Consider the following 21,765-nt stretch of genomic DNA (forward strand, 5'->3'; position numbering starts at 1 on the left):
ACATCTCATTACGAAATATGTTGTAATGAGACACTGAATATCCTTTCTTAGTTTTTATAACTTTAACATTATTTACCTCAGAACCCTATGCAGTAGTGACCCGTAATTCAGGGCAGGTGGGGTAGAGTCCCACCTGTTTAATGCCACACATTTTTAACAAAAGAAAGGCTACACACCATCGGCCTCCACAATTACCCGACCTCAACTAAAGTGAGATGTTTGGGATGAGTCGAACCGCAGAGTGAAGGTAAAGCAGTTAACGAGTGCTCAGCATATGTGGGAACCCCTTCAAGACTGTTGCAAAAGCATTCCAGGTGAAGCTGGTTGAGAGAATGCCAAGAGTGTGCAAAGGTGTCATCAAGGCAAAGGGTGGCTACTTTGAAGAATATCAAATATCAAATATATTTTGATTTGTTTAACACCTTTTTGGTTACTACATGATACCATATGTGTTATTTCGTAGTTTAGATTTTTTTCACTATTATCCTACAATGTAGAAAATGTTTTTGTTCAATAGTCTAGGTAACCATGCTGCTGGTAGCCTGTGTGATGAATTGATCCTTCGCTTGATTGCAACTTGTGCATATGAACATCTTTGAGACAAGTCCGAAGGCTCTATTGAACAAGGACAACCATAGAGAGAGGGATTGCGTGATCAGCAAACGCCTAAACACCAAGTACTCAATAATTGCTACAGAACATGACTCCATTCATTTTTAGATCAGACAGCAGGCTCAAACAACCAATGACATCATTGGTTGAACTCTCCCAGGTGCAAAAATGAAATAAATTCAGCTATAGCCCATAATTATGTCTGACACACCCTCTCGTCACTCATAATTATGTAGTTTCCCTTTAAGAACAAACACTGTATATTAATAATATTACATTGTATTCTATTGTTTGTATTGTATTACACACTCTAAAACCTATTCCACGGATCCCTTGGCCAAAATTAGTTTAATCTGTTGTACTGATTTGGTGATATGTCTGCGGACCCCGCAGTACCTCCATGGACCACACTGGTTTGGCTTGATCCTCTGTTCCATATCCGGCCTACGGAAGCTCCACGACATGAACGTGAGATCTCATACTGTACGTTTTCTGGTGTGCCCATAGATAAGGATAGAGGCCTCTAGTTGCCAAAAGGACGTTTAAGTATGGGCAGCGCCATTGAGGGCTTCCACCATGCTTCTGCCATTTTAAAGTAGGCCTAGTCAAAGTCGTCAACTGGGTGGGGATTCCTATGCGCTGTAGCCTCAATGGCGCTGCTGTCACAGACGCTAAACTAGCACAGATATGAAGAAGAGTCCTCTATCTATATCTATGTGTGTACCTCTTTGATAACTCCATGATATGCTTAGGTATCTTTTACATGAAAGTGTGAGAGTGCCCTCTGCTGGAGATTTGATTGAGGGGGGAAATTATCCAAGAACTGCTTCCAATAAAAAGAAAGCGCCACAAAGTTCCAGATAGTAACAGCAGAGGGCGCTATTAGATTTGTAATAGGAAGACCTCATTTCTCCTTGATGCGTGGCTGTATTGTACACATTTCTGACCATATTACAACTCTACTAATATAGAACTTATTGGGCCTATGAGAAACATGAAACGTGTCGTATTGGCTATTGAGGATCATTATTGTCAGTTTGCACTTGCCCACGAACTTACTTTAGTAGCCTTTAATCGTCCTTTATTGAAATTAGAGTGTTCTTAAATATCCACAGGCCTACACCCTACAGGCCCAATAGGCACAATCAATAAAGGAAGAGAATATGCCTAACTCCAAATCCTCCTTGCCAGTTTGAGGTCTATAACGTTATCTTGCTATGAGTTAAATCGTATTCAAGTGAGTGTGGTACTTGGGTCCCTTGTTAAAGTCATCGGCACAATGAACTTTACCAAGTACTAAGACATTTTAGCCAAAAACCTGGTTGCCTCTGCCAAGAGGTTGACATTTGGCCACAAGTGGATCTTAAAGCAAGACAATAACCCCAAGCACACATCAAAATCCACAAAGAAATGGTAAATTGGCCCAAAAACAAAACAAATCAATATCAGTCTCGGGACTTGAACCCCATTGAAAACATCTGGTTTGAATTAAAGAGGGCAGTCCAGTCCATAAGAGCAGATGAAGGATGTCAAATGATCTGGAAATATTCTATATGGAGGAATGGTCTAAGATCCATCCCAATGTGTTTTCCAATCTCATTAAACATTTGAGAAAAAGGCTAATTGTCGCTATCCTCGGATGGGGAGGGTGCTGGGGTACTGAAAACAGGGATGCCAATCATTTTGAGCCCTAAATTTGTATATGTTTTATTACTTGTGTACTCTTTCTCTGAGCAATTATATTAGTAGGCCTATAAGATGAGGAAAAAAAATAAGAAACCTGTATACTGCTCTACTATCACTGCTCTGTATTAAGCTTTACGTCTCGGCCTCAAGGCCTTCGTGAACTAGAGATAGCTCAGATGTGCGAGTGCCTGATGAATTTTGAATGTTAGTAGGCCTTTAAAATAGTATAATTGTCCCATTTTTCTTTAGCATACAATGTCACTCAGTATTTTTTATTATTTATTTTATACAGTATTTTGTGCAAATTGTATTTGTCACATGCGCAGACTATAACAATAAGTAAGTAAGAAAAATGGGTGCCAATCATTTGGTCAAATGTAAACCTTTCCATTCACATTATATTATCTCAGTAAAATCTGTGACGCTTGGCTTTACAGCCTACTAACATGACCCAACTCGTCGCTGTCTTTAGTGAGGAGTGTACTTTAAAAACGCTGCTCAAACAAAGTCTAAGTGCACAGGATTCCTTAACCTCAATTAAGAACACTGTCAAAGCAACCTCATAGCCAGCAACATGGTTGGGTGGACAGACTTTGAGCGCGCCACAATCCAAAGCATCTTCTCAAAGATGAACTACGATGATGTAGGCCCCGCGGCTCTTTCCAGGTAGGCTACCTTTTATACCCTATTTGATGTCAGCGTTATGGTGTCTTAAACACGGTTGCCTACAAATTATTGTTAACGGTTTTCAAGACGGGTTATTATTTGACATTTGCGCGTAATTTACGCGTAATGGACATCTCCAAACGACAAAATAATGTATTTCTGTACGTTGAGTGTATGCATATATCACATATATATATCAGTGTATGCATATATCACGTTTATGATTTCTACAGATGTCTGGTCGTGTACCCCTGGACCCAGAGGTATTTTGGTAACTTCGGAAACCTGTACAACGCCGCTGCCATCCAGGGAAACCCAATGGTCGCCGCTCACGGAAAGACCGTCCTGCACGGACTGGACCGGGCTGTCAAGAACATGGATGACATCAAGGCCACCTACGCAGAGCTGAGCGTGCTGCACTCCGAGAAACTGCGCGTGGATCCCGACAACTTCCGGGTAAAGTGAAATGTTCTACTTCACACAGGGTACTTGCCTATCTATTAAAATAGTGTGGTAGAATGCGTTTTCTTACATTTCCATTTGCTCCTTTCATTTTCTATCTGTGCTTTATTTTTCTTGCATGAACATCAATATGGTGGCACATATGGTAGACTAATGCATTATGAACTAAGTGTGACTATTGCCACCTTGATAATCAGACATTTATCATGTGCAATATATACAAATATTTAGCAAATAACTCAAATATTTTCCAATTAACCACACTGACATTTTACATTAGCTGTGCATAAACTAACCAATGCAACTAATAAATACAACCTAGGACTGCAATGATTAATCCCTGTTTAAACACACAATCATCTAATTCATAAACGTTCAAGATAACTTTTCATAACAGATCTGGTATTCAATGTCAGGTTCATGTATTAGTGTTGCAAGAAATTGTTGAGTGATCGAGAGTTTAAACCTAGACTCCCTAGTTGCTACATCGATTTTGGGAATTAATAATATATACCCATTGATTCTTAAAGAATTGAACTTGTAAATGCCTCATGAGCTCAGTTCAGCTGTCGTATCTCATCAGAACCCAACATATAGGCCTAAGTTTGTTTTACTCTTTTACTCTGTTTGCAAACAAATTAAATGTAAACAGACACTGTATAGACTCAAAACATGGTTAAAACTATAATTTTTGATATCATGGATAGTCAGTCCCTGCATCCATAGCTCTGTCTATGATTTTGAGAATGGTCACATCTTTTTACCAAAACAGACAATGACTGCTTTGTTATTGTTTCAAGGATTCTAACTTTAACCAGATCAACATGAGATACATTTTTTTTATTAATAACAATAAATTAGATTAGACAAAAGTACTCTATAAAATACAAAATACATTTATCAGATGAAGCTCCTGTCCTTGCCAACTTTGAGTTTAGGAAATTGTATTAATAAATACTATCAATCCATTCATAATATATATATATATGTAGCCTAATTATGTAATATATATTATTTTGTTATATCAAATAGTTTTTTCAATTTTGTTTATGTGGTCCTATGTCAAATAGTTTGTTCAATCTTGTTTATCAATAGCAAGTTCTAAGCGAGCCATTTGATTGATCTATAGGCTACTATTTAAACTTTGTTCCCCTTCTCTGATTTAGTTTTTTCACTTTTTAAACTTTTACTGCTAAGTTCTCTGAGGACCGCTTTTAGTTGAAATGTTTTGCATATCTTCTCCATTTTCATTATGAATACCTTTTTGCGTTCCGATGTCTTTCAGACTTGCAAAAAGCAACATATTTAATCATATCAGGTCATGTGCTCTACAACACAACTCATTAAAAACCAAAGTAAAGACCAAAAAACGTAATTTTGCACGTTTGAACGTTTAATTATATTTTAGACAGAGCTGAGCACAATGCTGATCAATGCTGCAATCCGTCTGGTCTGATGCCTTCTGTCCACATTTTATCGGTACTTCTCAGACAGAGCCCGGCCCACCGCGGCCAGGAACTTGTCCATGGCCACATGAGCCTCGGGGTTGAAATCATTGGGGAACAAGACAGCCAGCACCACCAAGATGTTGTGGGACAGGATCTACAGGACGAAAGGAATGGAAATTATTACGCTACATGTTTTAACAGGCTATTTTATTTAATAATATATGTTGTCCATTTTACTGTAAAGAGTACCCGATATATTTTAAATGCATTTTAACAATATATTTGGATTTTGTGTCAACGATATACAAATGATTATAAATAATGCTGTGACTGTCCTGACCTTGAAGTTGGCAGGATCGATACGCAGCTGGAAGGCATGCAGCTCGCTGAGGGAGAGGAGACCTGCGCTGATGTCGTCGATGCTGGCCACGGCTAAACTGATGCCTCCCATGATGGTCCCACCGTGCTTCCTGACTGGGGCAGAGCCGGGGCTCAGGTCCTTCCAGTGGGAGAAGTAGGTCTTGGTCTGGGGGTACACAACCAGCATCCTGCACCGGAAGAAAAATACATGTCGAGAAAGATGGAAAGCTAACACCAAAAACAGTATACATTTTTACATCAAAAACAGATGAAAGATTAGCAGCACGACAGCCATTACCTAGACAGAGCATCACAGCCGATGTCCTCAGCCTTGCCGGACACCTTAGCCCAGAAGGCCTTGACCATTTTCTTGTCCTTAGCGGTGAGACTCATGGTTGTAGTTAAAGACGATGCTGGAGTAGAAGAGGTTCAGTGATGAGCTCTTACAAACGAAGGCTTTTTATATTAGCCACGAGCCCCACCCAATGCAGACCCACCTCCAAGATAAACAAGATACAACATGCCTTTTGTTAATGTTCAATAGGCACAATCCCTCACAGGTGATTTCATTTATTTGCTTATTTTACTGGACAAAAACACAAGTTGGTACAATCCTCCATACAAGACTTACAAAGACATTGTTAGCACCTTCTGAGCAGCACACAATATCAAACATAAAACACACAGGGTAGAGATGGATAAAAAACATGAAAGAATAAATTATTATCACAGTCATTGAAGTCTACGAAGTTATTTAGTATTAGAGATGTGTTGAGTTTTTTTGTAATGCTTCTAGTTTTCACAAGGGAGTCAGTCATTTCAATATTTTATTTCAATACAAAATATTTCAATATTCGTTTATATATTTATTTCTCACTCTGGCTTTATGGTATTTACCCATTAAAGAGAAAAGTCTAGTTGTATTGTCAATAGCTAAATTGCCTGTATCATAAGTAAGAAATAGAAGCCTGTATTCAGAAATATGGAAAAGTTGACAGTAGAGGTGCATCACCCCAAAATAGATTGGAATAGTGCAACTATAAAATAAATATTAAATGGGTTCGACCTTACTAGCGCAGAATGAACATAGAGGTGAAATATCAATTAATTTGTTTAGAAATGTATTACAAGGATAAAAATTATGTAATATAGGCTATTTGTAGGCTATTTAATATATCTTAGTAATATATTAATATCGTAGTTATTTATATCTTACTATTATCTGACTATAGACATACACAGAGAGAGTTGAAAAATGTTTCTCAGACAAAGTAATTAAATCCCCACCAAGTGTAATTAATGTGCAATAGGCATATTACACATGTATTTGCGTGTGTTGAGAATTGTATATTTCCCCACTATTTTGGGCTTATTTTTGTTAATATTTCTAATCATGTTAATGTAACAATTGTTATGTAACCTAATACTTAAATGAATGATTTCATAATGGATTTTAGGACAGTGTAACAATGTGTAACAATTGTCAAATTGCTTTTAAACATATATGGCCAACAGTAAAACTTCACATTATTATCTCAGTAAAATGTGATTCTTGGCTTATACAGCCCACTACCCTGACCCCACCCATAGCTGTCTCTAGGGAGGAGCGTCCCGATCCTTTTAAAAACGCTGCTCAAACTAAGACCAAGTGTATATGATTCGTTAGACTCTGTGAAAGAAACTTCAACAGCCAGCAACATGGTTCAGTGGACAGACTTTGAGCGCGCCACCATTCAGAGCGTCTTCGAGAAGATGGACTACGATGACGTAGGCCCCGCGGCTCTTTCCAGGTAGTGCGTTTAAAACTGTGGTCTACAAATTATTGGAAATAGTCATGTTATTATATTGTTATTGTGTTAGTATGCGCTTGTTATTATGATTTTCAAGACGAAGACATGCGTGTAATTAACGCGTAATTGACCTCTCCAAATGACACATTGATTTCCATAAGATATGTGTGTATGCAGATATCACGTTTCTGCAATTCTTGACTGTTTATTATTTCTACAGGTGTCTGGTCGTGTACCCCTGGACCCAGAGGTATTTTGGTAACTTCGGAAACCTGTACAACGCCGCTGCTATCCAGGGAAACCCAATGGTCGCCGCTCACGGAAAGACAGTCCTGCACGGACTGGACCGGGCTGTCAAGAACATGGATGACATCAAGGCCACCTACGCAGAGCTGAGCGTGCTGCACTCCGAGAAACTGCGCGTGGATCCCGACAACTTCCGGGTAAAGTGAAATGTTCTACTTCACACAGGGTACTTGCCTATCTATTAAAATAGTGTGGTAGAATGCGTTTTCTTACATGTCCATTTGCTCCTTTCTTTTGCAGCTGCTGGCTGACTGCCTTACTATTGTCGTTGCTGCGAGAATGGGTGCTGCCTTCACCGCTGACGTCCAGGGTGCTTTCCAGAAGTTCCTGGCGGTCGTGGTGAGCTCCCTGGGCAAACAGTACCACTAGAGCAAACAGTACCACTAGAGCAAACAGTACCACTAGAACCCCTCCACTCAGAGACGGACGACCATCAGAGAACCAACAAGCGCTGATCATTTGTTTAGAGGCACATGTTGTTCCTTCTACTAAAGCAAATAAAATCAGCGAATTAATATTTTTATCTGCCTTTTTTTTTCATGCCTGAACAGCCATATGGTGGCACATGTAGCAGATGAATAGGCCTAATATGGTAATATGATTGGCTGTGGGTGTGAATATCGCAAAAACCTTGTTAACCACATATGGATAATGTGCAATATATACAAATATTTAGCAAATAACAACAAACAATGTTTGGCAATTAATAAACTGACATGTTACATTACTGTGCATGAGCGACCCATATAATGAAGTCATCCAGAGATGCAGCATTGAGACATTGAGTCAAATAAGCGCAGAGCTGCAGTGATAAATTCCTGTTTAATTACACACAATCGTCATTCATAAAGGTTCAACATAACTTTTCAGAACAGATCTGTTATTCAATGTTTGGTTGATGTCTTAGTGTAACAGTATATTTTTAGACCGTCCCCTCGCCCATACCCGGGCGCGAACTAGGGACCTTCTGCACACATCAACAGTCACCCTCGAAGCATCGTTACCCATCGCTCCACAAAAGCCGCGGCCCTTGCAGAGCAAGGGGAACTACTACTTCAAGGTCTCAGAGCAAGTGACGTCACTGATTGAAACGCTATTTAGCGCCCACGCTAACTAAGCTAGCCGTTTCACATCCGTTACATTAGTGTGGCAAGGAATTGTTGAATGGTCGAGAGTTTAACCAGACGAAAATGACATACATTTTCATGCATGAATAATAAAACATCAATTGGTCAATAGAACCCTATAAAATACAAATTACATTTATCAGAGGCACCTCCTGTCATGGCCAGCTGTGGGACCATCATAACCTTACAAAAACGTGTTCAGACAGGAATCTATTAAAGTTATTCATAAAATATGATTAAATCAATGAATTAATCAACCAATAATGTTAAGAAATTCAACAAGATATACTGTCTGTGTATTTCATTTTACATCATGTATAAATGCAACATGTAACTTTTCACATTTTATGAAAACTTAACCACATTTGTTTATAAAAATGCATTAACAATATGTTACAATTATAGCATGATCAGCAAAACCACTAGGTTATGTTTTACACGTTATATACGTTTTTATGTGTATAGGAAATGTTAAGTGTATAGGAAATGTAATTAAGAAATAATATAAATCCATTAATAATATATATATATAGTCCTTAATTAGCCGAATTAACCTAATTATCTAATAGATATTATTTTTGTATGTCAAATAGTTTTTGTTTATGTGGTCCTATGTCAAATAGTTTGTTCAATCTTGTTTATCAATAGCAAGTTCTACGCGAGCCGTTTGATTGATCTATAGGCTACTATTTAAACTTTGTTCCCCTTCTCGAATTTTTTCTTTTTACTTTTTAATCTTTTACTGCTAACTTCTCATTAATAATAGACCGACGAATCAATGAATTAATCAACCAATATTGCTAAGAAATTAAACAAGATATACTGTGTATTTCATTTTAAATAGTGTCAAATTCGACATTTTACTGTTGACATTTTATGGAAACTGAATCACATTGGTTAATAAAAAACGAAGTAATATTACGTTACAAATGTAGCATGATCAGCCAATCAAAATCATTAGGCTATGTTTTACGTTTTAGTATTATAGATACTATCTGCTTATAATCTATTCATAATATTTACAAATAATATGTTGGTAGTCTATCAAATCCTTCTTCGATGTTGTTTACAAGCATTTCGCTACACCCAAAATAACATCTGCTAAACACGTGTATGTGACAAATTAACATTTGACTGATTTATTTGTGTCAAATTGTTTGTTCCATCTTGTTTTTCAATAGCAAGTTCGAAGAGGGCTATTTGATTATTCTATCGGCTACTGCCGGTATTTGTACGTTGAGTTCCTCGTTACCACTTTTATATGTTTAGACTACCTACAAAACCTTTACTGCAAACTTCTTAGATGACTGCTCATATGGACATGCGGCAATGTTTTGCATTTTCTCCGTTTTCTTTATGAATACTTTTTAGCATTTCGTCAAGATTTTGAGAAATTGTTATTTCAGCCTTTAAAAAAAAGCTACGTATTTCATCATATCAAGTCCAGACGCTACAGCACGACTAAAAAGCAAAGTACACGACTAAAAAGCAAGGTAAAGACCAGATAACGTGGTTATGTGCGTTTGAACATTTATTCATAATTTAGAACAAGACAGAGCATTGAGCACATGCTGCCATATGTCTGGTCTGATGATGCCCCATAGTTTATCTGTACTTTTCGGCCAGAGCCAGGGCCAGTGCGGCCAGGAACTTGTCCACGGACATATAAACCTCTGGGGTGAAGTCAGCGGGGAACAAAATAGCCAGCACCACCAATATGTTGTGGGTCAGGATCTACAAGAGGAAATAAATTGAAATTAGTTCGTATGCATTTTAATGTAGTTTTTTTTAGCCTATGTTTTCTATTATACTGTAAAACGTAGCCGATTGAAATGTAAAACAAATATTATACTGTCCTCACCTTGAAAAATTATGAAAACGACTGACCTCGTCGTTAGGTCATAAATAAAGTAATACATAGGTTGTGGAGATGAGGAAAGGAGGCTCATGACATTGCAGATCTTGAATGACTTACATCAAGATAAGTCAATAAACGTATTTCTTTAGTGACTATCTATAGAATGGCTTTTGCGTAAAATTACATGAATGGAGAGAACCTAATTCAATTTAAAATATACTTTGCGACGTATTAAGTATAATTAGTCAAATAAATAATTTATTATTTTTTTGTCTTTTTTTTATTTATTTTTTTACTGATGGTGTAGTTATTTATTTGGCCATATTGGGGGACAAGCTTATGGGGCCAACGTATGACAGAGGTTACGTGTGGTATATGTCTTATTTATTTGACGCGTAATTATCGTGAACACTGGGTTATAAATTGGAATAATAATGTTGTATTATTTAATATGAGCGAGACTGATTTAGATTGATTGACTAAAGTGAATAAATTGATTTATAATCCTGACCCCGCAATTAATTCATATCAAAAAAAGGATTTACTTATCAGTTAATACCATGTTGCCCAATACATTCAAGGTAAGTAGATGGTTGTTGCCAAGAAAAGGGTGTTTCTAATGGCTTATCAGAGCAAGGCAACCAATTTGAGCTTTTACGCAGAGGGTGCAACTCATTCAGAACGGCAAGATAAAACGTGAGCCTATACTTCACTGATAAACAGCCCTTTAGCTCGGTCCCTTTCAAGAAAGTCAACTTCTTTCTTTCTACCACATTCTTGTTGCCTACCACATTTTGCAGTGACTGGTGGTAATTTCCAATCGTTGTTATAGTAATTCACGAAGCTAGCACTGAATAATATAAAACTACTGTTAACTACAGTTTACGACTTGATGGTGCTTTTATAAGGTACTAATAAAACAGCCACATAATTGCCGGTGTGAAACTTTTCCATAAGTCGACCTCAGTTGCCGTTTGGAAATGTCGGCAGAACTATGATGATATGGTGTTGGTCGATAAGACCAGCTGGCTGGCAAGGAATGATAGATTACCATGAACGTTTTGCGGACCTTTGATGTCGTTTTTGGCACGAGTCCTCCAAGTTTGATTCGCTCACTGGGTCGGAGGGATTCAATATAAATGAAAAAGCCTGGACTGTTGAAGAGCGGAAGCTCATCATAGAGACCTGGGGCAAAATCAAGGTCAAAGTGTTCGGACCCCTTGCTTTGAGATGGTCGGCTTATAATATTGCAAGGAGATAAAATATATTGATAATTTATCATTTTACCTTTCTAGTCTTGTCTTATATGTGTTCGCAATTCATTTAATTAAATTGATTAGTTTATATTATGTCTGTTATAATGTAATTTGTATTTTCCATGTGTCTTATTGTATATCCATGGACTCAGAGGTACTTTGGAACCTTTGGAGACTTAAACAGCGCAGTGGCTATCATGGGCAATAAAAAAGTTGTCAACCATGGCATCACCGTGCAGAACGGCCTCGTGTGAGCTGTGCAGAATATGGATGACGTCAATAACACCTACGTCGAGCTGAGCGTTCTGCACTCAGAGAGACTTCATGTGGATCCCGACAACTTCAGGGTAAGATTTTGGAGTTGAAAAGACGTGTAAATATGAGTACCAATGGACGTGCCTAAAACAAATTAACAATACGTTTTTCCTCATTGATTTACATCCAAGAGAATACTGCTGTTGCAAATAAATGACTAACGTTACAATCGTTTACTTTTCCCAACTGCTGGGCGACTGCCTCACCATTGTTTTGGCCTCCCAGATGGGGCGCGGCTTCATGCCGGACGTCCAAGCGGCCTGGCAGAAGTTCCTGACCGTGGTCGTCTCTGCGCTGGGCAGACAGTACTATTAAAGACATGTTCTATTATAGAAGACAGTTTGTATGAATAATACAATATATTGTTAAGCACATATCCATGCTCTTCACTTTATTCTGTTTGATGGGCAGTAAAATAGGGGTTATTACAAAATGTAGCCAAGCCTAGTTTAACTCTAATGCCGTTGGCCTAAGTGAGAGAGAGAGTATATTTGGTAAAATATCACAAGCAGCAACGAGCTCTGATCAACGGAATAATCATTATATTCATCAGTATTATGTTATTATAGTAATTATATCAAAACAATCCTTGTTTTCTAATACACTAACGTAGGAAAAGTAAGGTAGTCTATCAGAAAATATGTTGCCCAGGTTAACTTTTTCTTGCCTCAGGTAGGCGGAATTTGCATATACAGTATCAGTCAAAAGTTTGGACACACCTACTCATTCAAGGGTTTTACTTTTTACAATTATTTTCTACATCAAAACTATGAATTAACACACATGGAATCATGTAGTAACAAAAAAGTATTAAACAAATCAAAATATATTTGAGATTTGATATTATTCAAAGTGCCACTGTTTGCCTTGATGACAGGTTTCAACACTTGGCATTCTCTCAACCAGCTTCACCTGGAATGCTTTTCCAACAGTCTTGAAGGAGTTCCCACATTTGCTGAGCACTTGTTGGCTGCTTTTCCTTCACTCTGCGATCCAACTCATCCCAAACCATCTCAATTGGGTTGAGGTCGGGGGATTGTGGATGCCAAGTCATCTGATGCAGCACTCCATCACTCTCCTTCTTGGTCAAATAGCCCATACACCTATCTTTGACGCTGGGGTCACGAGAGAGAGATTTGGTAAAATATCGCATGCAGCAACAAATTCTTATCAACGGAATAATCAATATATTGATCAGTATTGTGTTATTATAGTAATTATATCAAAACAGTCCTTGTTTTCTAATACACTACCATAGGAAAATTAAGGTAGTCTATCATGTCGCCCAAGTTAATTGTTACCTGCCTCAGGTAGGTGCAATTTGCATATACAGTATCAGGCAAAAGTTTGGACACACCAACTCATTCAAGGGTTTTTCTATATTTTCACTATTTTCTACATTGTAGAATAATAGTGAAGACATCACAACTATGAAATAACACATATTGAATCATGTAGTAACCAAAAAAGTGTTAACCAAATCAAAATATATTTGATATTTGAGATATTTGTTGAAAAACAAATGGTAGTCCCACTAAACGCAAAACAGATGGGATGGAGTATCGCTGCAGAATGTTGTAGTTGCCATGCTGGTTAGGCGTGCCTTGAATTCTAAATAAATCACTGACAGTGTCATCAGCCAAGCACCCCCACACCATCACACCTCCTCCTCCATGCTTCACGGTGGGAACCTACTCTGCGTCTCACAAAGACATGGCGGTAGGAACCAAAAATCTCAAATTTTGACTCATCAGACCAAAGGACAGGTTTCCACAGTCTAATGTCTATTGCTCGTGTTTCTTGGCCCAATCATGTCTCTTCTTCCTATTGGTCTCCTTTAGTAGTGGTTTCTTTGCAGCAATTCAACCATGAAGCTCTGATTCACGCAATGTCTTCTGAAAAGTTGAGATGTCTGTTGATTTGTTTAACACTTTTTGGGTTCCTACATGATTCCATTTGTTATTTCATAGTTTTGATGTCTTCACTATTATTCTACAACTGTCACGCCCTGATCTGTTCCACCTGTCATTGTTATTGTCTCCACCCCCTCCAGGTGTTGCTTATTTCCACCAGTGTATTTATCCCTGTGTTTCCTGTCTCTCTGTGCCAGTTCATCTTGTATGTTTTCAAGCCAACCAGCATGTTTTCCCCCCATGCTCCTGTTTTCTATTATCTTTTTCTAGTCTTCCTGGTTTTAACCTTTGCCTGCTTTTTTTCTGGACTCCGTACCCACCTGACCCTCTGCTTGCCCTGACATCGAGCCTGTCTGCAACTTTGTACCTCTTGGACTCAGAATCTGGTTTTGACCTTTTGCTTGTCCACGACCATTCTCTTGCCTACTCCTTTTGGATATAAATAAACTACAAAGACTCTAACCATCTGCCTCCTGTGTCTGTATCTGGGTCTCGCATTGTGCCCTTATAACAACGTAAAAAATAAAGAAAAACCCTGGAATGAGTTGGTGTGTCCAAACTTTTTACTGGTACTGTAGCTGAACGTTGGCATTCCAAATGGGTTTGAAGAGCAACGTGCTTAATGTTCGGAAAAGCACCTGAATTACGCAACGGCACTATTTAAACAAGACGACTCAAGAGGACTTCAACCTTATTATAACACATCGTTACAACACGTTAGGAAGTGTGTAGTTTAATCATTCGGCATGGTGCTGGATCCATGCAAACCCTGTAAGTAGGCGTATAATGTTTTCAATAAAAATGCAGATATAGGCTATTTTACTAGTTTTAATTGGTGACGAAATAGGCTAATCGCGTTATGCTATGGGATAGGACATAAAAAGGATACAAAAATAATGTGAACATAAAAATCATTGGCTCACCTTTCCTCTTATCTCTCTGGTCGAGAGAAGTGGAGGTACCAAGGTTAGAGTAGCCTTCACAGTAGTTTCACCAGCGCCACTTTTTGAAAAGCAAGTGAGATATACTTCACTTATACATGTATCATGCAGGGTGTATTAGCTTACCCAAACAATCAATATTCTTCTTGACAAAACGTATTACTCCGATTTTATCCACGCACCTGACACACGGTGACATGCTCTCTATAAGCTGCTACTACGACATCAGGATAGATATTGGTGAACAAAGCCTATGCAGGATATACTCTCATGCAAAGGACACACATATGCATTTACCTATTTTTAGGGAAATCTGAGTGACATCGCACGACGTGGTAAGGATTATAGAGGTTCAGCAGCATGTGACTTGAACAATAGACCTGGCCTATCCATAACTATTGACCTACTGAGAAAACGTATATCAATCAACCTTCAACACACCTCACCGGAAGGCGTGCGGTGTCACTGTTGCAGAGATAAGACAGCAATCTTGGTACTCAACCGTTGCCAACGAGATGTCCCTCATCATTTGTTTGGTACCACCCTTGACAAAACAGGGTGAGATTAATGAGAAATACCGTCTATAATGACTTTGGTCATTGTAGAAGGCATATTTACTGAATTAATTAATTAATTATCCAATTAATTAATTAATTATTACATCAACGAATTAATCAATGAATGAGTCAATAAAACAAATGAACGCCTAAATAGCCCAAAAATATTAATCAGACAAATTCCAAAGACCATTCCATGTGCATAAAACGTCCAGCTGACCGTATTCATTATATTATAAGAAGTATAAAATACATTGTTGCATCATGCATAATGTAGCCTTTAGATTCATAACAATTTGAAGCATGATTCTTGCGTTTTTCAGCACTATCGTCATAACACTTACACATATTGTTGGTTATCAATATACTAATGGTTATCACCAAAGTCTACATTGTGTACATCCAATGACTTCCAGTTGAAGGTGGAGCTAAGCCAAAGAGATCTTTACAGACCATATAAATACTCCCAGTGTCCAGTCTTATGGCACCAGTAGTATCTTCCGTCATAGAAACCGCTAGAATGAGTCTCACAGCCAAGGACAAACAGATCGTGACAGCCTTTTTTGGAAAGGTGGCTGGCAAAGCAGAGGATATCGGAAATGAGGCTCTCTCTAGGTAACGACATCATTATACATTGAACGGATTGTTTTGTAACAGAGTTATGCGGTGCATTTACCACGTTAAATCATAATACATGATCACATGTTTTTATTTCCAGGACCCTGGTGGTGTACCCCCAGACCAAGACCTACTTCTCCCACTGGACGGACCTGAGCCCCGGCTCTGCTCCCGTCAAGAAGCACGGTCTGACCGTCATGGGAGGCGTCCTGGATGCCGTGACCAAGATCGACGACCTGACCGGTGGTCTTCTGACCCTCAGCGAGCTGCACGCCTTCACCCTGCGTGTGGATCCCGCCAACTTCAAGGTGACTAAATAACTTACTGAATCAATAAAACGATTCACCCTTTCTCAATATATCAGAGTGGCGACCGTGTCCAAATTTGAGCTCTATGTTTGTATTTTGTGAAGGTTCCAATTGAATCTTCAGAAACACTATCTTTCGCATATGGACTATGCCTAATGGCTTGATAATAATAACTCTATTCCCGCTACATCTACAGATCATCAACCACAACATTCTGGTGGTGCTAGCCATGATGTTCCCTGCTGACTTTACCCCTGAGGTACACGTGTCTGTGGACAAGTTCCTCGCCAAGTTGGCCCTGGCCCTTTCCGAGAAGTATCGTTAAAAGGCGAGAAGATAAATCCTCTCGGGTTTTCTGTGTTGATCATAAATGTGCACGTGTTGTATGATATGAATCATGGAATAAAAATACCGTCATCAACAACTGTTTATCTTTATCGTTTTTATTTAAAGGGAAAGCGGATTTTGCAATGTAATTAATTGTGTGGCGAAAACAGCCAGGCTTGGCATTATGCATCAATTAAACATGGCACAAAGGAACAGGTTTGGAGAGCCCTGTTATAACATGCGTATTCCAATTGCAACGTCTGCTTTTGCCCACACATGTTGTCTCAAGAACATTTTATATTTGTAATACCCTCAAACACCAAGTTAGGCATACCTCATTTCAAAATAGGCCATCATCACTGTCAATCGTGGATGAGAGTTATTCATGTTTTACCGGCGAAACTGCATCTGCATTCAAATAACTTGATAGATCTCTATCAGTTTCATGGGAATAGTCTACGCATTTCGATCTTGTCGAATGACTGTTCAGAGCAGATGGTGTTAACAGACTATTAGCCTTTCTTGTATTTTGTTTCAATCTAAGCATCTATCCTGTTGAGTTTTGGCGCACGATACTTACATTTTTTTTTTTTTTTTTACAAAACATTCTAAAATCTTATTAGAGATGATGAGGTGTTTTTGGTGCAACAGTAACATTAGCCTATCGGCCTATTATGCTATGCTATTATATTCGGTTCTGTTATGTAAACTGAAAAGTAATCGTTATGTGATCTTACGAGACATTGATTCAGCTTTGATCTAACTTTACTAAAGGAGCACCATTGTGAGAAGTAATGATATTCTATTAGTAATAATAATAATAAGTGATGAGTAAAGACTATTAGTCATAGGCGACAGATCTTGAGGAGTGTTATTATAAACGATTGGAGTGCCCTTCATGGTTCCAAAATGACAGCGCAAAATAAACTTTGGATTTGATTAGCTTGAACACATGGTTACAATATACCCTATTACAGAATAAAATATAACATACAGTGGGGCAAAAAAGTATTTAGTCAGCCACAAATTGTGCAAGTTCTCCCACTTAAAAAGATGAGAGAGGACTGTAATTTTCATCATAGGTACACTTCAATTATGACAGACAAAATGAGAAAAAAAATCCAGAAAATCACATTGTAGGATTTTTAATGAATTTATTTGCAAATTATGGTGGAAAATAAGTATTTGGTCAATAACAAAAGTTTATATCAGGGTAGCCTAGTGGTTAGAGCGTTGGACTAGTAACCGGAAGGTTGCGAGTTCAAACCCCCGAGCTGACAAGGTACAAATCTGTCGTTCTGCCCCTGAACACCCACTGTTCCCAGGCTGTCATTGAAAATAAGAATTTGTTCTTAACTGACTTGCCTGGTAAAATAAAAATAAAATAAAATATACCCTTTGTTGGCAATGACAGAGGTCAAACGTTTTCTGTAAGTCTTCACAAGGTTTTCACACACTGTTGCTGTTATTTTGGCCCATTCCTCCATGCAGATCTCCTCTAGAGCAGTGGTGTTTTTGGGCTGTTGCTGGGCAACATGGACTTTCAACTCCCTCCAAAGATTTTCTATGGGGTTGAGATCTGCAGACTGGCTAGGCCACTCCAGGACCTTGAAATGCTTCTTACAAAGCCACTTCTTCGCTGCCCGGGCGGTGTGTTTGGGATCATTGTCATGCTGAAAGATCCAGCCACGTTTCATCTTCAATGCCCTTCCTGATGGAAGGAGGTTTTCACTCAAAATCTCACGATACATGGCCCCATTCATTCTTTCCTTTACATGGATCAGCCGTCCTGGTCCCTTTGCAGAAAAACAGCCCCAAAGCATGATGTTTCCACCCCCATGCTTCACAGTAGGTATGGTGTTCTTTGGATGCAACTCAGCATTCTTTGTCCTCCAAACACAATGAGTTGAGTTTTTACCAAAAAGTTATATTTTGGTTTCATTTGACCATATGACATTCTCCCAATCTTCTTCTGGATCATCCAAATGCTCTCTAACAAACTTCAGACGGGCCTGGACATGTACTGGCTTAAGCAGGGGGACACGTCTGGCATTGCAGGATTTGAGTCCCTGGCGGCGTAGTGTGTTACTGATGGTAGGCTTTGCTACTTTGGTCCCAGCTCTCTGCTGGTCATTCACTAGGTCCCCCGTGTGGTTCTGGGATTTTTGCTCACCGTTCTTGTGATCATTTTGACCCCACGGGGTGAGATCTTGCGTGGAGCCCCAGATTGAGGGAGATTATCAGTGGTCTTGTATGTCTTCCATTTCCTAATAATTGCTCCCACAGTTGATTTCTTCAAACCAAGCTGCTTACCTATTGCAGATTCAGTCTTCCCAGCCTGGTGCATGTCTACAATTTTGTTTCTGGTGTCCTTTGACAGCTCTTTGGTCTTGGCCATAGTGGAGTTTGGAGTGTGACTGTTTGAGGTTGTGGACAGGTGTCTTTTATACTGATAACAAGTTCAAACAGGTGCCATTAATACAGGTAACGAGTGGAGGACAGAGGAGCCTCTTAAAGAAGAAGTTACAGGTCTGTGAGAGCCAAAAATCTTGCTTGTTTGTAGGTGACCAAATACTTATTTTCCACCATAATTTGCAAATAAAGCCATTAAAAATCCTACAATGAGATTTTCTGGATTTTTTTTCTTATTTTGTCTGTTATAGTTGAAGTGTACCTATGATGAAAATTACAGGCCTCTCTCATCTTTTTAAGTGGGAGAACTTACACAATTGGTGGCTGACTAAATACTTTTTTGCCCCACTGTAGGGGTAAATAATCAATTCATATCATTTATTTGCAAAGATTTAATCAATGAATCAAGTGATCAAATGGTGATCATAAATCATTACTATGTAGAATTGCAGGAAATTCGTTTTAAAACATCCATACAATCATGCTTTTGGTGTGGTGTATTTATGCATCTCAATAAACTATAATCTAAATGCATTATTACTTCCAACTTGGCCCAATATACATTTAATTTTCCCAACCACGAGATAGCCTACTAAGCTAGAACATTTAACCTTTATTTAACTAGGCAAGTCAGTTAATAACAAATTATTATTTTACAGTGACGGCCTACCCCGGCCAAACCCTCACCTAACCCGGACGACGCTGGGCAAATTGTGCGCCACCCTATGCCCTGCGTCTAAACCGATAGCCAATACAGGCTAAATATCTTAAGCAGGGCTACGGCAACTTGCAGGGAGGGTCCGGCTCCTGGGCTTTGTAGTGGCCACTCTGGTTTGGGTGTCCTCGGCGTTGCTGTGACCAAGTGTTCACATATCGTTCTGGGTTCCAATGCGCAATAGCAGGTCGGATGGAGTTTTATGAACATCAATGCAGACACAGTTAATTTAGATTTTATTTTATATACGTTCTGAAGCTCTTAACTTCTCATGCCTTCAACCGGCCTCCCCAGTTCACACATGTAGCCTACAGAGAGGACAGGGAAGAAACATACATTTACCTACCTCTAGGCTGCTGTAGCCTACACATTTATTGGGTTTGTCATTCTAACGCTATTTATGGAATTTAGCCCTCATGTATGTTGTCACAGTTTATATGTGTGAAATGTATTTTAGGACAATATTTATGCTTTAGGTTGGACAGAAAATTGGGTGCTTTGGAGGCGTACCTGTTGAAATAAGCTGCACAATTTATAGACTTATGTAAACCACAAAAAAAAAATCTATATCTAGTCCTATTGACGTGGACCTTTCATTTGTTTAAAATACATGTTAATGTAGGCCATACGTGTTGACATACGAATACATAATGAAAGCGATGACAAATATGTTTTCGATTTAGCACTTTATTTTTCCTTCAGAATCGACACATCTGTTTTGAGACATGCAATGAAGGGCGTCGGATGCTGCTCTGTTTATGTTGACGCAGGCAACGAACGCTCTAGTGGTACTGTCTGCACAGGGAGCACACCACGATGGCTAGGAACTTCTGGAAAGCACCCTGGACGTCAGGGGTGAAGGCAGCACCCATTCTCGCAGCAACGACAATAGTAAGGCAGTCAGCCAGCAGCTGCAAAAGAAATGAGCAAATGGACATGTAAGAAAACGCATTCTACCACACTATTTTATTAGATAGGCAAGTACCCTGTGTGAAGTAGAACATTTAACTTTACCCGGAAGTTGTCGGGATCCACGCGCAGTTTCTCGGAGTGCAGCACGCTCAGCTCTGTGAAGGTGGCCTTGATGTTATCCATGTTCTTGACAGCTAGGACCAGTCCTTGCAGGACAGTCTTTCCGTGAGCGGCGACCTTGGGGTTTCCCTGGATGGCAGCGGCGTTGGAGAGGTTTCCGAAGTTACCAAAATACCTCTGGGTCCAGGGGTACACGATCAGACACCTGTAAGTGAATAATGGAATTATGAGTGACTACATTAATCATATAATATGCACGAGGTTCAATGTAAATGTAGGCCTATTTTCAAGGAGGTATGAAAAAGAGCAAAGACCTGGAAAGAGCCGCCGGGCCCACGTCATCGTAGTCCATCTTCCCGAAGATGCTCTGGATTGTTTGGCGCTCGAAGTCTGTCCACTGAACCATATTGACGTTTGGGTAGGTATCACTCAATATGATATGTACTGTCCATGCTACTGAAGGGACAGCTTATATACGCGTTTTGTCTCCACACCAAAAGCTAACTATTGGTTTAGCTGTTTTGAGTGGGCTGGGTTAACAATGTTTTGTAGAAATTCATTGCAGTACCACGCCAGCCCATTCATAGCCCACTGTAAATTACAACGACCGAAAGGAACAAATCACCAAGACAGGGACGATAGTTCTCATGTGCCTTTTATGTTCATTCATTAATGACCATCATTATTTATTACCAATTCATATTTGAAATTATTTAAGTGGCGTTGGTGGAAATGTGGACAGTTTAATGTCCTGTGACTGCCGATGTATAGACAAATAATTCATACTTTTGTTTTCAGAAAGTCAAATTAAGAAAAAAGTTCTGCCAAAAGCCTATAAAGAAAATATGTTGCCTGCCTTTTATTTTATTTCATTTAGGCCTAATAAAACATCTATTATTATACATTTATTTTTGTAATCATTTATTTTCCTTCCATTAATCTAAATGTTATGATGATAAAGCATGTTTTCATTCACAATACATGTATTTATTATTGTATTTTATTGAATAATATGACAAGTACGATATCAAGATGTGTGTGCCTATGTTTTTTTCA

The 21,765-nt window shown here is 38.9% G+C and overlaps 5 protein-coding genes across 5 annotated transcripts; 3 read left to right on the forward strand and 2 right to left on the reverse strand.

The window, feature by feature from the left end:
- Nucleotides 1-2,813: 2,813 nt before the first annotated feature.
- On the forward strand, nucleotides 2,814-3,532 carry LOC118936354 (hemoglobin subunit beta-like). Its single transcript, XM_036941061.2, has 2 exons — nucleotides 2,814-2,964; nucleotides 3,198-3,532. The coding sequence occupies exons 1-2, from the start codon at nucleotides 2,873-2,875 to the stop codon at nucleotides 3,427-3,429; spliced, it is 324 nt and encodes a 107-aa protein (XP_036796956.2). The 5' UTR covers nucleotides 2,814-2,872; the 3' UTR covers nucleotides 3,430-3,532.
- A 1,269-nt stretch (nucleotides 3,533-4,801) lies between these two features.
- LOC110486358 (hemoglobin embryonic subunit alpha-like) lies at nucleotides 4,802-5,667 on the reverse strand. The gene is made up of 3 exons (XM_021557883.3): nucleotides 5,533-5,667; nucleotides 5,215-5,422; nucleotides 4,802-5,028 (listed from the first exon to the last, which is right to left on the reverse strand). The coding sequence occupies exons 1-3, from the start codon at nucleotides 5,625-5,627 to the stop codon at nucleotides 4,900-4,902; spliced, it is 432 nt and encodes a 143-aa protein (XP_021413558.1). The 5' UTR covers nucleotides 5,628-5,667; the 3' UTR covers nucleotides 4,802-4,899.
- Nucleotides 5,668-6,880: 1,213 nt separating this feature from the next.
- Nucleotides 6,881-7,845, forward strand: LOC118936300 (hemoglobin subunit beta-like). Its single transcript, XM_036941060.2, has 3 exons — nucleotides 6,881-7,024; nucleotides 7,245-7,467; nucleotides 7,571-7,845. The coding sequence occupies exons 1-3, from the start codon at nucleotides 6,933-6,935 to the stop codon at nucleotides 7,697-7,699; spliced, it is 444 nt and encodes a 147-aa protein (XP_036796955.1). The 5' UTR covers nucleotides 6,881-6,932; the 3' UTR covers nucleotides 7,700-7,845.
- Nucleotides 7,846-15,763: 7,918 nt separating this feature from the next.
- On the forward strand, nucleotides 15,764-16,647 carry LOC110486355 (hemoglobin embryonic subunit alpha). The gene is made up of 3 exons (XM_021557878.3): nucleotides 15,764-15,912; nucleotides 16,016-16,223; nucleotides 16,420-16,647. The coding sequence occupies exons 1-3, from the start codon at nucleotides 15,779-15,781 to the stop codon at nucleotides 16,546-16,548; spliced, it is 471 nt and encodes a 156-aa protein (XP_021413553.2). The 5' UTR covers nucleotides 15,764-15,778; the 3' UTR covers nucleotides 16,549-16,647.
- Nucleotides 16,648-20,348: 3,701 nt separating this feature from the next.
- LOC110486356 (hemoglobin subunit beta) lies at nucleotides 20,349-21,275 on the reverse strand. The gene is made up of 3 exons (XM_021557879.3): nucleotides 21,024-21,275; nucleotides 20,692-20,914; nucleotides 20,349-20,588 (listed from the first exon to the last, which is right to left on the reverse strand). Exons 1-3 carry the CDS (start codon nucleotides 21,113-21,115, stop codon nucleotides 20,460-20,462), a joined length of 444 nt encoding a protein of 147 aa, XP_021413554.1. The 5' UTR covers nucleotides 21,116-21,275; the 3' UTR covers nucleotides 20,349-20,459.
- Between the last annotated feature and the right edge of the window lie 490 nt (nucleotides 21,276-21,765).

Source organism: Oncorhynchus mykiss, chromosome 13, assembly GCF_057628025.1.
Source record: "Oncorhynchus mykiss isolate SJ-2025 chromosome 13, ASM5762802v1, whole genome shotgun sequence".
NCBI classification, from domain to species: Eukaryota; Metazoa; Chordata; class Actinopteri; order Salmoniformes; family Salmonidae; genus Oncorhynchus; species Oncorhynchus mykiss.